We start from the raw sequence: 15,516 nt of genomic DNA on the forward strand, positions 1-15,516 counted from the left end.
AAAATTGGAAAAAAATCAAATACTCAGTTAGAGGATCTGTACAGACTTTTTTCCAAACATGGCAGGATCTAATCAGTAATATTTTGAAATGAGTTTATAAAGCACAGAGAATTTGTTGATTTAGGTATTTTTAAAGCCTTAAATTTTACACCGTTTGGCTTGCTCTCTCTCTCAAGGGTGGGGATCGATCTGTTCTTACATAATTTTTTTTTTGTAAAACTTGATTGCTATGTATTGATTGTAATAAAATTAATAAAAAAAAAAAAAAAAAAAAAGAAATATATGGTACTTTTTCAAAAAAAAGAAAAGAACTAACACTGTGTTGCATTGCATTGTGCCGACTGTTCCCGTCCTTAGTGCTGTGACTGTCAACTTGTTAAATTCTTTAATTCATTCTCAGTTGTGCAATCAGGTCAGATGCTGGAGAAATCAAGAGTATAATGCCACTGGTTCAAATCCTCATTTATTCCAATGGCTATTAATCTTACAGAGAAGTTTAACTTTATACCCACAGGTTTAAATTAAGGAAGTGCGCTGTTATCACTTGAATCAATCAATATGATCTATTTTTTTTTTTTTACAGTAAGGTCTTGCTGCTATACTTCATATTTGTAATTCATTTGTTCTTAGTGATTGTGTTTTTAGTGTTATTTCAAGGCATCTCTGTAAAATTTACTGAGAAACAAACTTACCTATTAATATAATAAAACTGAACTGAATTTAACAGCTGTAAAATGAAATATTCTTCACTAACTGAGCAGAATTTAAACAGCATGAAATAGTTCAGTTTATGATGAACAGCATGTGGACAGAGGGCAGTGATATTCATTCTTACAAGTTTAATAAACATAACACACCACTGTTTGTGTGCAGATTCCTCATCTCATGTGAATTGTTTAATTCACCCATATTGACACAGAGTCAGTTCATTTTTATAACTTTAAAAAAGGAAATACAATACACTTATTCATACATTTTTATTGAAGAAATCAGTCAAAGAGTTGTTATCCTGCAATATTTAATAAATGTGTTCTATTTAAACTGATATTTTTCCTGATCTGTCCTTTAACATTTGTTCACTAATAATATTTTTATATCACCTTTGCATACAACTGTAGCTCAAATTGCTCTACAAAAATATACTGTTACAAAGAAAACTGAAGGCATTATAAAAGTAAATGAGAAGCAAATGGAGGGGTCATTGTCCTTTGTAATAAATACACTGCCTGGTCAAATGGTCGAGAACAAGGACAAACTTGCAGCCTTCAAGGATTCTGTAGATTATAAACCTCTGGGGGTCCCAAGTCAAAGCGCAAACACACCACCTCTGCACATCCCAGCATACATAATTGTGGCCGTCTCACTCCAATCACAATTCCTTTTCAGGATGTCTTGTGAACTTTTCTTCTATTACAGGCAGTTGGGGTTGACTTAACAGACGGTGGAGATGCAGGGGGCACCATTGCAATAAACTGGAAAAAAACGACATATAAAAACAGCAGAGGTTAGTGCCCAGTGCAGAGCTTACAAAGTGTACACAGTACCATTTCTAAACTATCACAACCAATGCAAGTAACTAAGAAAAAGCCAAATTAGAAAAGTGGGCTTGTTGGAGTTTTTCGAAATGCTTGACATTTGTAGCCTGGCAGTCCTCTATTGGCAAAGCATTCCAGAACACAGAAAGCTGCCAGTTTTTATGGTTGATCTTGGAATAAAAAGCAAATCAACGTTTCAGAAAAGAGATGTTGGGAGCAGACACTCCAGAATACAGGCAGAGTCTAAAATACTCAAAGCCTTCTAATTTTTTAATAGACCCTTGAAATCAATTCTATGTGAGATAGACGGCCAGTGTAATGAGACCGAGACAGTTTTCAGAAGAAAAAAAAACAAAAAGGCCAATACCTCAATATCACTTGGCAAAGGCACAGCAGATCAGAGCAGGGATTGAGATGGAAGATTCTAGATGTGCCAGGCAAGAGTGGCAGCTGCTACTTCAACAAGGCACACATCTCTTCATCCTTCTCGTTGAACTGCTGCCGTATAACACGACCGGACTCTTCTACTTCACTATAACTGTTAAAAACATAAACACAGTAGATATTCGCTCATGGAGTTCAAACATTAATAAAATGTACTCTCACTGTTTGTTCTGCCTCCTTACTTGGTTCACCTGTAGATCAATTATTACCAAAGTAATTCATCACAAAAGATAAAGGTCTGCTTAGAGTAAAGTCTGACTAATAATATTTTTTTAAATTGCTGTGGTTTTTTGTTGGATGTTGAAAGAACCCAAAATTAACTGTCATTATATGTAGCATCATTTTTTTTTCCTTTTACATTACACATACAGTAGAAATTGTGTTATAATCTGTATATCTGAACTTCTAATGTGATGTGCTCAGGTGTCGGTACTTACATGAAAACATTTTCCGATTTTCTCTCCTACCTTAGTTTTGTTTAAAGTTCAAATTAAGTCTCAGCTCTTTCAAAATCCAACAACAAAGCACAGTAACTCAAGAAAATAAGTGTTATTTTACAAAACAGAACAATATCCCTGTTTCGTGACTACTGGGACTGATGTGCCTCAGTCTCTGTGTTTGTGAGGATTCACACTCTGAGGCTTTCCTGTCTAAAATTAAAAAGCCCGTGTTAGTTTTTGGACAGAGTGAGCAGACATATAGTACAGTATTCAAGGCAGCAAAATATTACAGATCAAATAATAAATATGTGGAGGCATTGCAGGAATTATGCAGTAGTCTTACCTCTAAAAATAGCAAATCTAATATGAACTGCACATCATCTCGAATTGGGAATCTTAAAAGCAATGTCTCAGAATTCAGGTACACTGGCATCTGCTCAGCCACTTGGAAGGCTGGTTACCATCGGGCATCCTGTAGGGTCAATAAAAAAAAATACAATAAAGGGGCATTGTTTTTCTAACTGCAGAAATAAGAAAGAAGTCATTTCTAAGGAGCAAGCCTTCTCCATTATATTCAGTAAAATGTGTGCACTCCTGCTAAACCAACAGCTTAAATGATAAGCCAATGACAAATGACAACAGCAGATGCCAAGCCTGTCACTATGTCACATCACACCACACTTCTCTGATGGCTTTGGAAATAAATTTTAAAATTGCCTGTTGTCTGCCATAGAATTTTTCTACCAAACAAGGTTAAAGAAATCCATTTCAAAATTATGAATAAATACTACCCATCTAACAAATTAATTCATAAGTATGACATTAGTATATCTCCAAAATGTAGTCTATGTACAAATGAAAAAAAAAAACAAACCTCTCAGATTTCTTTTATTTCTGCTCCTATTCCAAAATGTTTTATAAAGATTTATTTCTGTTTCTGTCTTGAATGACAAACCAATATCTCACTGTTTAAGTATTATCTTTATACTCTATACAATTTTGAAGACTAAATGTTAGAAAATGGACTAACTGTGGTTTCTTTGCTTCATAAATTTCATATTAATAAGTGTAAAATACAGAACGTTAGACCCTCTGTTACATCTTTCTGTATGGACATTAATATGCTAGAAATAGCTTTTAAAAAATGGAAAACACACTAAAATAATTAAAATGTGTAAGATTCTGATCTGCTTCATAAACAATTTGTAATGCTATTATCTGCATCTCGTTCTCTTGTAATAACTTAGCTGTTGCTACTCTTGTATGTAATTTAGTCTTCATTATTATATATTTGTTAACTTTATTATGGAAAAACTATTGTAACGATGTAATCTGATATCAACATAATTAAAAAGTACCGATGGCTTTGGAGGGCACACTTTACTCCGCTCAAGTGTCAGACATGCTCTCCTAATTCTATTCCTAATTCGACACCTCGATTACATTGTTTTGATTGATTATTAGCATGCCGTTCACTCTTTAAGATGAAAAATGCGAGCAAATGTTAAAAGAAACACACCACCAAAAGCTAATAGCGTGTTACGAAATAAATGAAATGCATCCATTAACCCAAATAAAGAAAATGCTGCGACTTTCACATTTAAACTAGATTACGAATATCGTATAGCAACTAAAAAGGAAAATCCTTATGGCCTTTTTCATCTATACAATGTACCTACAAAAAGCTATACAAATCCATTATAAAGTTCACAGACATACGTCGCATTTAATTTCGGTCCCTCTTCATTCGAATTTAGTTAATTTTTTCAGGCAACAAATATTCTTCCAAGACGTTATAAAATTTAAAATTTGTCATCTTTTCCATTAAGAAGTCCACTTACAGACGGAGATAAACGTCAACACAAAAATGACTCACGAGTGCAATTCAAACCAGATGAGTAACGCGTGTCATAAAACATTAGACATGCACAGAACACATCGGGCAGCATCGTGAAATGAATTTTAATTAAGCAAAGAGTGCGTGCGCAAGACAAATTGGATGGGGACTAGTGTCGCAAAGTAAAAAAACGCAGATCGGGTAGTGTCGTAATAATAAAGTTCTGCGCATGTCGGGTAGGCACCGCAGATCGGGTAGCGACAGCAATATCTACTTGGACCAAATCGACTGCTGACTGCGCGAGAAGGGTATTGCTGCAGACCGGAGACATTATGGGCGGATCTGAAGGCGGGATAACTGTAAATGGAAATGGATATTATTGGCTAATTCAGAATTTCAACGAATGAGATTGTTGTTAAAGTATGACAATCAAAAACTCACTGAACGTTTGAAGTTGTCTATCAAGTGTAACTTCCACCAATCTTTTCACTGTTAGTGATCCCTACCGCTTTGAGGTTCCGCCTCATAGGGTTTCCTTTTAAATAGCCCTGCCCTGTATTAAGCAACAAAACTCTGTCAAAGAAAAGAAGACAAAGACGAAGCAGCAGCAAATAAACTCTATTAGACCAAAGAAGAAGCGACAAAACGAATTGTTTGTTATTTCTGACAACGGAAGTAAGTTTGCTTCTAAAGTAAAACATATGAAATTTGCAATTGCTAAGTTTTCTTCGTGTTTTTTTAAAAAACTTTTTGTTTCTTTCTTGTGATTGTATGTTTGTATAAATATTAATATACAGTATATTGGATTCACGTTTGTATTAATAATCATTTTCGCTGTAGTAATTGATGCATATTCAGTGCTTGAAGTGGTCCGCCACTCAGCGGTGCCAGCAAATCTTCAAACACCGAAAGGCAAGTTTCACGGGAACATCCACCCATACCCACCCCCTCTCCGGTGCTTAGTGGAATGCTAGTAGATCACCGCCAGTAGTTTGGTTCCCTATTAACTCTGTGCATATTTACATTTGTGACATGTCCGATTAAAACGCTGTAATGTTATTTTTACATTTTTTTAAACAGGATCATATCACGATCAAAAATACCACAGACATTCCGTCCGTACTTCAATCTTCAGATGTGTTTTTGTGCCCTTTCTGTCATCCGCGACTGTATTCTTCGCGCTCGTATATACAAGCAAATGAACACTTGCGAGATCACCGAAGAACAGCAGTTTCCTACGGAGGTACGTGTATCCCACTTTTCCCATTAACTCAGGCTGAGTAATCTTTAAACCAATTAATCAATTAATTAATTTTTCTATATTGATAATTACCGTATGGTGTCCATTCCTTTCTTTTAATCTCATTTGGAAGTTTTTCAGCAACTTTATTTATGCACAGAATTAGAAATGAGACAATCCCAGGAGCAACACAAATGAGAGAGATATCTAAGAAAATGCTGGAAAGTAGACTGAGGTGGTTTGAATTTGTAATGAGTAGAGATGATGTGTATGTGGGTCAAAAGATTATAAAAATGGAAGTACAGGGGAGGAGAAAGCTAGTGAGGCCATAAGCAGAAATGGACTGATAAAGTAAAAGAATATCTGAAGGGCAAGGGTCTGACTGGGGAGTAAGTTTAGGGCTAAGCTGCATGGAGAGTGCTGATCAAGCACATCGACCCCAGAAAGAAGTGGGAATTGATGATGATGATGAAGAAGAAATTGTTTGGCACTTGCAGCCCTTTAACCAGCTGTAGTGTCATATTTTTCATATACAGGTCAATTGCCTATATTTGTCTGTTGTATGTAAAATACTGCAGTGGTTGATGTAGTTTGCTGTGCTGTTAATGACAACAAGTAACATTAGGGAAACAAACCTGCAACCTACATTAGCTCAATATAAATTAGTGTTTTCAGTTTTATTTTAAGATGGAAGTTGGCTGATGTCTATTTTCAGTAAACTGTTAAAACAGTTAAAGTGTTTTTAAAAATAGGTTTGCTGTTTGCCCTGGCCTGCTAGTCTGGTTAGGTTCACAAATGAGCACCAGATACCTTGGATATTAGACGGGTAAAGTCTAAGACAGAAAGCTAATTTATCACAGATGTGTATATATGTATTAACTGGAATGAAGCGTGATGTTACCTTTTTTCCTTTTCAGTTGAGTTCCTTATGTTGGAGCTCTTGGAGCAATGTGTCTAAATTGTAATACCAAGTAATTGGCCATGTTTTGGCACCATCGATTTTAACAGACTTTCTTGGTAGTTTTCTGCAGGTGATGCATGACATTTCTAAACTGTTAAGACTTTCAAGAAATGAGCAGTGCATCACTTAACTGTATGAGACTCTGACTGACAGTTGTGATGTACACAGGACCTTTTTAATGTAATTACAAGTGACATTTATATATTTTTTTACTTTCAGCAAACTTGTGACAAGAATATCTGCTGACAATTGGGAATTAATGAAAAATAAGGTAAATTGCATACAACCATTTGTTAAACTTGTAGTTTCACTTGTAGTTTTGGACTTTCACATGTGTTTTTTTCCTTCCTCCTTTTCATAGGACATCCCAAAGCAGCCTAATGGTTCAGTAGACTGTGGAATTTACATGTTGATGGTATTTAATTATTAATTATAGGCTTTATGTAACCTTTCATTTGTGTTTAGATTGTCTGTGATTTCAGTACTTTTTCTCTTGTTATCTGTTAGTATGCACTTTATTTATCTGAACATGGAGGAACCCTTTGACTTTACTGCTGTAAGTCCTTTAAAGATGCTGATATGTACATTTCTTTTTTTCATATGTGGCATTCTTTTAACCATGGCATTCACTGATATATCCTTTTTTTATTTTAGATTGACATGCCTGCCATTAGAAAGTGGTGGTGTTTGGTTGTTCAGGAGAACAGCTCATATGGGTCGTAAATATTCAGTGTTTCCTTTTTGTTTTGTTAACAATTTATCCCATAATTTTATGTGACCATGTCCTATGGTCTGGTTTAGTGGGTGCCAAATGACCTGTGCCTTCTTAGAATAATTTACATATATTGGTACTTGTTCTGAGTGTACCATTGCTGAGTGCCAGTGTGGGTACCCTGCTTTTGGAGATGCTCCTTTTTGGGATGCTTCGACAATCAAAGGTGACACCTCATATCCAACCAGGGGAAAACAGTTTAAATAAGCTTGGAATTTTACAATTTTTAATGTCTAAATAAGTTCATATAATGTTACTTTAAATACACCAGTGTGTGTTTTGGTGTATACAGGTAAACTTTTACTGGCACTCTTTTTTTTTTTTTTCTGTTAAATGAATAACATCAATATTTTAATGTCTAAAAGTCAGGACCAAGAAGATCATGGCAGCAGTGAACTCATTGAGGAATATACTGATACAGTCACACCAAGGTATTAATGTAGAACTTAGTCTACCACTGTGGTTTGATACTTGGTTCAACTTGAGTAAAAACCTTCAAATTGAACATGGTATGAAGGATTGTCATAAGCTTTGGGACCCATTGTCACATGGGGAGTGTTAGATTGGTTATTTTGATGATTAGAATAAAAATATCTTCAAAGCTTTTCTGTGACTTGCATATTACTTTAGTCAGTGTCCAGACTGGAGCAATCATAATACACTGAAGTAATGGATGTATTCAGAAAAGCTATTGAGATCACATCCAACAGGAGTTTTTGTAGTGATCCACAGAGTAATCCTCACAGTTTCAACTGTCTTCCAATGTGTCCACTTTTTCCGAGGAAACACAACTGTTCAGACCAAAACTAGACAGCTTGCATAAGACAAATACTCCATGTGACAGTCTGATGTATTTATTTGTGTGTCCACAGTATACGAGAGCAGGCTGGCTGTGTGGCTGCAGAAGGGCAGCTGACTGAAGAACAAGTGGCTCATGGTTTTGCAGCTGCAGAGATCAGCAGGGCCTACAGGAGGACTCAACATGAAAAACTGTTAGAGTTCAAAATAAAGGACCATGGAGCAGATGATCACTTACTGGTAACTTAGTTCAGATGACAAGTAAAACTTTGGTATTGTAATCTATCTGGCAGCAAAGAGCTAAGATGACTTTATAGTGCCAAACACTTGTATTTTCTTGTCCAACAGGCTGTTGTATCTCGTAACATATCATCCAAATGGTTAAAAAATTATGAAAATCCTAAAGGTCACCGGGTAATGACTAATATAGAAGATGAGGAGCTGATAGATGGCCTCTACAACTTTTTGGATGAAGTGCTGTCACGAACTGTAGGCACTTTTGAGAGGATTGACAGAGTTCACATCATTCTGGATGTACTGATGCCAGAGGTTAATTAGCCTTCAGTAAATCTCTAATGAGTACAGAAAGTGTGTCTATGAGTAACATCCTCTCTTTTCCTGTGTTTTTGAAACGTCATACAGACAGTTGAGAGGATTTCTCTTCCAGAGGCAGAAAATCTGTTCATGGACGGAACAGCAGACGGTTAGTGGTACGTCATTTTAAAGTTACACAATCCCCTGCAGTCACTGTCACATTCAATGTTCCCTGCTCCTTAACCTGTCTTGTTATCTAAATCATCAACACTCAGTTTCATTCAAGGCTTTACCGTCCTTCCTTTCATAGACATAAAAAAAAACACATTTCCTCTACATATGTGTCCAAAAATAATAGTAAACTTGCAGGAACGAAAAAAAGCACAATATGGGAATATTCATGACAAGAGCCTGGGCATCAGGATGAGAATGTGCCTTGTCACCCATTATGTGAGCTCGTCTGCCATCCCTCGGTTACACTGGCACACGTTACACTCGGGGGCAAATGCAATGGAGAATACCGACAATGTACACCTTCAGAAGTGGAATAAATCGACTGTATAAGTAGAACATTTCAGATAAACGATGAATTTTGTTAATCATAAACAATGCAACATAACTATTATATGTGTTGTTACTTTTTATTTATACTCACCAAACGTTACATATCTACATGGGAAATGAACACAGGAAATATTTTTATAATCATTCTCACTAAAATACACTGTCTAAATATATTAATGAGCAAATTGAGACACATTAGCCTTTAGGAAACATAAAAAACCATGTGCGCTGGAATTTACTGTTAACGTGATGCACTCTCTACTGACACAATGTCACGAAAAAAAAAACCAGCGCAGTCCATGCAAACTCAACTCCTCCTTGATGTTTGACCTTATGATTAATTGTCAATATCAAATCAATAAAGTCATTTTAAGAAGATGGCAAGTATACTATAGTCAGTTCAATTAACGCTCCTTTTAAAAAGTTTGCTTTTACAGAATATAAAACAGAATCTTAATGAAGCGGGACTCGTGAGTAGTAACAAATAATATGTGACACTGAGAAATTATAATTCCTAATAACGGGAACAAGTAAAAACTACGACTTCCTAAAACGGAAAATGTAAGTGTAGGCATGTCAATAAATAATTTAGGAGGCTTGTGTGTGCATTTCAATATCGATTTAAGAACTACATAGGCCACCTGTTGTACTATAAATGGTAGCTCAAGCAGCACTTAACAGTAAATAGTCTAACAGGACAATGACTGACTTGAACGAAGATGCTGTGCCGCAACAATAAAGGTTCACACTTTCGTTCTGCATGTTTAGAAGGTGCTGATTGGCTGAAACTGTTTATAGCGAATTGTCCCAAGTTGGAAGTGCCGTATAGTGATCAGAAACGAAAAGACACATTTAGGCATGCTGGACAGTAGTTTGTTTTTCTACAATACAAATTCAGTACGACACCAGGGTCTCCAAACACACAAATATGAAGTTTATTACGTTTTACAGTGAAACTCTTTACATTCACAATATAATTAGGGGCGTGTGCCCTCTGCCCGACTACGGTGGCCCAACCTTCCCTTCATAGTTTGATTCGCTTGCTATTCGTACAAGCTTGTTAAATGGAAGAATGGAAAGAAAAACTTTCACAAGAGGAGGATCAGCGACACGAACCCCTGGTGTTTTTACTGAGCGACAGTGACAACACCACTGAGCCCCCTAATAGGGATAATTAACGAGCTCTGCACAACTGAACTACTACTACTGTTCTTACTGCAGCGGATGAAATATGTTGCTTGACATATGCACGTTATAATGGTTTATTTGATACGAGAATATCATTGTTGTATTCTCCTAATGAAGACGAAAAAATTATATTTATAGATGTAGACTATGTGACGTACGGTTTTGAACAAAATTAAGTGTTCCATAAAAAGGTTGCATGATTTACCTAATCTTTTCATATATATAAAGTTGATATATGACAATATATCTTTGACACTATGTATCAGACAAAGGAAATCACAGCAATCCACAAAAATCCTGAATTGTAGTTTAACCATATCAACTGAAATGTGTAAAGTCAATACGAATTATAAAATATAACTACAGAGTTAAGTGTCATATAAGCTCTCAAAATATAGAGGATAATTCCTTTTCAGTGTGCTGGAGTTTCACAAAGTCAGTAACCAGTGACCATGAAGCGCTGTCATGATCCAATCTCAGTACTACGCGTGTCTGAGGCTTCGGAGCCCCATCATGATCTCAGTAATATGCATGTCTGAGGCTTCGAAGCCCATCATGACGCAATCTCAATACTACACATTTCTGCGCAAAGCTTCGACTTGTTATTTATTCATGGAGCTCCCGTTTGAAGCACATATGGCATCAACAGAGTTAAAAAACTCAACAGAATGAAATTGAAATGAATGTTTGTAGATGATCAATACATGTTAAATGATTGTGCTTGATAATACTTTGTGGCAAAAAATAAAATTATAAATTATACATCATACAAACGCCGACTTGTTGAATGCATAATGCTGGAAAGAAGAGCTTTAGTAATACGGGTGACGACACATCTCTCACTATAATACTCTCATAAATATCCATTTCATGCAACACTGAACGTATGTCATATAGTATACATCTATATATAATTGTTTTCGTCTTCAGTACATACATACATGCATACATTAAAAAACATACATTATATTCCACCCTCCTGAAAATAGTAGTGGTGCAACGATAGCATTACCGCTTCATAATAAACCATACGTGGGTTCGGATCCCACGTCCACCCACTGTGAGTTATGACCCAAAAGAGTCTGATTTTCTTTTTTTTTTTCATTAAACAGTAAATTCCAACATGGACCGGGAGCGAGCAAGGCGAGAACACTAGTAAAGATATATAAAATGGAAATGTGCATCTTGTTTTATGTCTATAACAAAAAAAAAAATTATTTGAGTAACGATTTCAACTGTTTTTGTAGTTGTTGATGGCGGGTTTAGCAGTTTAAATTTTTATATATTAAATTGACAAGGTTGAATGTGTTCTTACTTTGAGTGTTTTCTACACGGTAACTGCGTTAGTAACTGAGATTGCGCCTCTATTACTGGAAGATTGCTTAGGAATGATACAGACTGGACAACTATATGTTTTAGTAAATGTTTTATTATTGCACTGTGCTGTGACTAAAAAACTTTTTACAGATCGCCTGTTCGGACCTTGAAGATGTGTTCACGAGGGAGGGATGCTGCTGTTAAAAGCAAATGCGTTTTCAACAGCAGGTCCAGATGTGTTTATCCCGTTGCTTTTTTGTTGCCTCAGCACTCAAGAAGATCTTTAATGACGACCTTGATATGTGCACTGCTCACCTTGGAGTGTCCCGTGTGTGTCTGTGTGCCGGTGACTGATCTGCGCCGTGTCTCTCAGCCTCTCTGATGTGCTCCGGATTGACACCTTTGAATGCTTGGTGCAGCAGAGCAAATTCAACCTGATCTACCACAGTGAGTTTATCAACTTATTCCAGCTTTTCTCAACCTTTAAGTATTTGCGACCCGAGTTTTCATAACAGTTTTAATCGCGCCCCCACCCCAACATTTTTTTGAAATGTAGATGCATATTTTATTATACCTATTAACTTTTATTGACATTTATCTAACTCTATATTTATTGTTCTAGTATCAGAATGTAGTTTAAGTTAATTTGTTTTGGTTCCAACAGATGTTTTTTTTTCATATTTTTGATTCTTGTTTTCTTTTTTCACATCTTCGCGCCCCCCAAGGGGGGCCGCCCCACAGGTTGAGATCCACTGCCTTATTCAATGGAGGGGTTCATGGACATCAAATGGCAATGAATAGAAATTGATTAATATAAATACGTGAGCTGCCGTTCGCAATTAGACATCGCATTTTGATGGCGATTTTGAGTAGGGGTAATTCCCGAACAGATGTCTTATGCGATCCGTCCACAGTATCTCTCAAAATTATTTAGTTCAAATTGGTTATAAAGTTTTCAATCCTGATCATTTTTTTTTTTGTTATTATTAATTTTGATCAGTCTTTAAGTCAGATCGAACTCGGGCCAGCACTACGTTCAGAATTTGAAAAGCAACAACCTTAGTTAGTTGAGGCACTGATGGCGTCATTTCTTTGTAGCAAACTCGTTACTTTCGTGCTCCATAAAATGAAATATTTCAATACTTGATCGAATAATAACTGTGATTTAAGGATTTCACCTTTTCTTTCTCAACTCTGCTTACTTATATCATGGCAAAGTACAGGGATAAACTTTATTTTCCGTCTACTCCGTTTTAATTAAGTCAAACCAAAGAAAACATTTCAGGCTATTAAATGTGATCTCAAGAAAAGATGAGGGATAATTATAATATAACAGGACCGATTATAATGATAATACAGTGCAAAAGTAAATACTAATTGAAAGAGCCGAGAATCCATGAGTGAGGTGTCTAATTTTAACTCTTGCTATCGTATAGTGCATTCTGCTTGGCGCAGTGTTAGCGCTGCTGCCTCGCAGTTAGGAGCCCCGGGTTTGCTTCCCGGGTCCTCCCTGCGTGGAGTTTGCATGTTCTCCCCGTGTCTGCGTGGGTTTCCTCCGGACGCTCCGGTTTCCTCCCACAATCCAAAGACATGCAGGCTAGGTGGATTGGCGATTCAAAATTGGCCCTAGTGTGTGCTTGGTGTGTGGGTGTGTTTGTGTGTGTGTCCTGCGGTGGGTTGGCACCCTGCCCGGGATTGGTTCCTGCCTCGTGCCCTGTGTTGGCTGGGATTGGCTCCAGCAGACCCCCGTGACCCTGTATTCGGATTCAGGAGGTTGGAAAATGGATGGATGGATGGATGTATATATGTATATATATATATATATATATATATATATATATATATATATATATATATATATATATATATATATATATATATATATATAAACTGCTCAAAAAAATTAAAGGAACACTTTGAAAACACATCAGATCTCAATGGGAAAAAATATCCTCCTGGATATCTATACTGATATAGACTGGGTAATGTGTTAGGAACAAAAGGATGCCACACCATTTGATGGAAAGGAAAATGATCAACCTACAGAGCCCTGAATTCAAAGACGCCCCAAAAATCAGAGTGAAAAAATTATGTGGCAGGCTAGTCCATTTTGCCAAAATTTAATTGCAGCAACTCAAAATTGTACGCAGTACTTTGTATGGCCCCTGTGTTCTTGTATACATGCCTGACAACATCAGCATGCTTCTAATGAGATGACAGATGGTGTTGTGGGGGATCTCCTCCCAGATCTGGACCAGGGCATCACTGAGCTCCTGGACAGTCTGAGGTGCAACCTGGTGGCATTGGATGGACCAAAACATAACGTCCCAGAGGTGTTCTATTGGATTTAGGTCAGGAAAGTGTGGTGGCCAGTCAATGGTATCAATTCCTTCATCCTCCAGGAACTGCCTCCATACTCTCACCACATGAGGCCAGGAATTGTCGTGCACCAGGAGCCACTGTACCAGCATAGGGTCTGACAATGGGTCCAAGGATTTCATCCTGATACCTAATGGCAGCCAAGGTGCCTTTGTCAAGCGGTAGCGGTCTGTGTGACCCTCCATGGATATGCCTCCCCAGACAATCTTTAACCCACCACCAAACTGCTCATGCTGAATGATGTTACAGGCAGCATAATGTTCTCCATGGCTTCTCCAGACCCTTTCACTTCTGTCATGTGCTCAGGGTGAACCTGCTCTCATCTGTAAAAAGCACAGGGCACCAGTGGTGCATCTGCCAATTCTGGTATTCTATGGCGAATGCCAATCGAGCTGCATGCTGCTGGGCAGTGAGCTCAGGGCCCATTAGAGGACATGGGGCCCTTGGGTCACCCTCATGAAGTCTTTCTGGTTGTTTGGTCAGAGACGTTCACACCAGTGGCCTGCTGGAGGTCATTTTGTAGGGCTCTGGCAGTGCTCATCCTGTTCCTCCTTGCCCAAAGGAGCAGATACTGGTCCTGCTGATGGGTTATGGACCTTCTATGGCCCTCTCCAGCTCTCCTAGAGTAACTGCTTGTCTCCTAGAATCTCCTCCATGCCCTTGAGACTGTGCAGGTAGACACAGCAAACCTTCTGGCAATGACACACATTGATGTGCCATCCTGGAGAAGTTGGATTTCCTGTGCAACCTCTGTAGGGTCCAGGTATCGCCTCATGCTACCAGTAGTGACACTGACTGTAGCCAAATGCAAAACTAGTGAAGAAAGAGTCAGAAAAGATGAGGAGGGAAAAATGTCAGTGGCCTCCACCTGTTAAACCATTCCTGTTTTGGGGGTCATCTCATTGTTGGCCCTCTAGTGCATCTGTTGTTAATTTCATTAACACCACAGCAGCTGAAACTGATTAACAACCCCCTCTGCTACTTAACTGACCAGATTAATATCCTATAAGTTTCATTGACTTTATGTTATACTCTGATTAAAAAGTGTTCCTTTAATTCTTTTGAGCAGTATATATATATATATATAATTCTTTTTGCGTTTGAAATGGAAATTACGCATGACCACGCGATATGTAAATGACGTATTACGTAGTGCGCCCTGCACTCATTCTCTCCTTTCATGTTTCACTGCTCAGGATTTCACTGAATGCGTTCTGCTTTAATCTTTTAGATTTCCTTTTTGTATAAATTGCTGTGTAAAATTTAGAGTGGCCACAAGAAGCAGTAGTTTGGCAACTGATCAATCAGTGACCCCTTCTGTCCATTCCTTGTCTTTCTTATCCGCTTTTCAATTTCAGGTTTGTGGACAAGGTGGGCCAACCCTGGACAGGGTGCCAGTCCACTGCAAAACCACACATGTGCACCCATGTCAAGCATGTGCCAACTCACCAAGAATTCATTAATTGAAGATGTTGGAGTTTTCAGGGTACCAGGAGTGACAAATCTG

The 15,516-nt window shown here is 37.5% G+C and overlaps 1 protein-coding gene and 1 long non-coding RNA gene across 2 annotated transcripts; one reads left to right on the forward strand and one right to left on the reverse strand.

Annotated features, from left to right (window-relative positions):
- Positions 1–1,235: 1,235 nt before the first annotated feature.
- Positions 1,236–2,933, reverse strand: LOC120528388. The gene is made up of 3 exons (XR_005633503.1): positions 2,763–2,933; positions 1,903–2,073; positions 1,236–1,472 (listed from the first exon to the last, which is right to left on the reverse strand). It is a non-coding gene; the product is annotated as an uncharacterized LOC120528388 (long non-coding RNA).
- Positions 2,934–6,986: 4,053 nt separating this feature from the next.
- Positions 6,987–8,735, forward strand: LOC120528964 (PWWP domain-containing DNA repair factor 3B-like). The gene is made up of 5 exons (XM_039753033.1): positions 6,987–7,013; positions 7,112–7,176; positions 8,102–8,267; positions 8,376–8,576; positions 8,670–8,735. The coding sequence occupies exons 1-5, from the start codon at positions 6,987–6,989 to the stop codon at positions 8,733–8,735; spliced, it is 525 nt and encodes a 174-aa protein (XP_039608967.1).
- The last annotated feature ends 6,781 nt before the right edge of the window (positions 8,736–15,516 follow it).

The sequence above is a fragment of the Polypterus senegalus genome, chromosome 4 (assembly GCF_016835505.1).
Source record: "Polypterus senegalus isolate Bchr_013 chromosome 4, ASM1683550v1, whole genome shotgun sequence".
Taxonomy (NCBI): Eukaryota; Metazoa; Chordata; class Cladistia; order Polypteriformes; family Polypteridae; genus Polypterus; species Polypterus senegalus.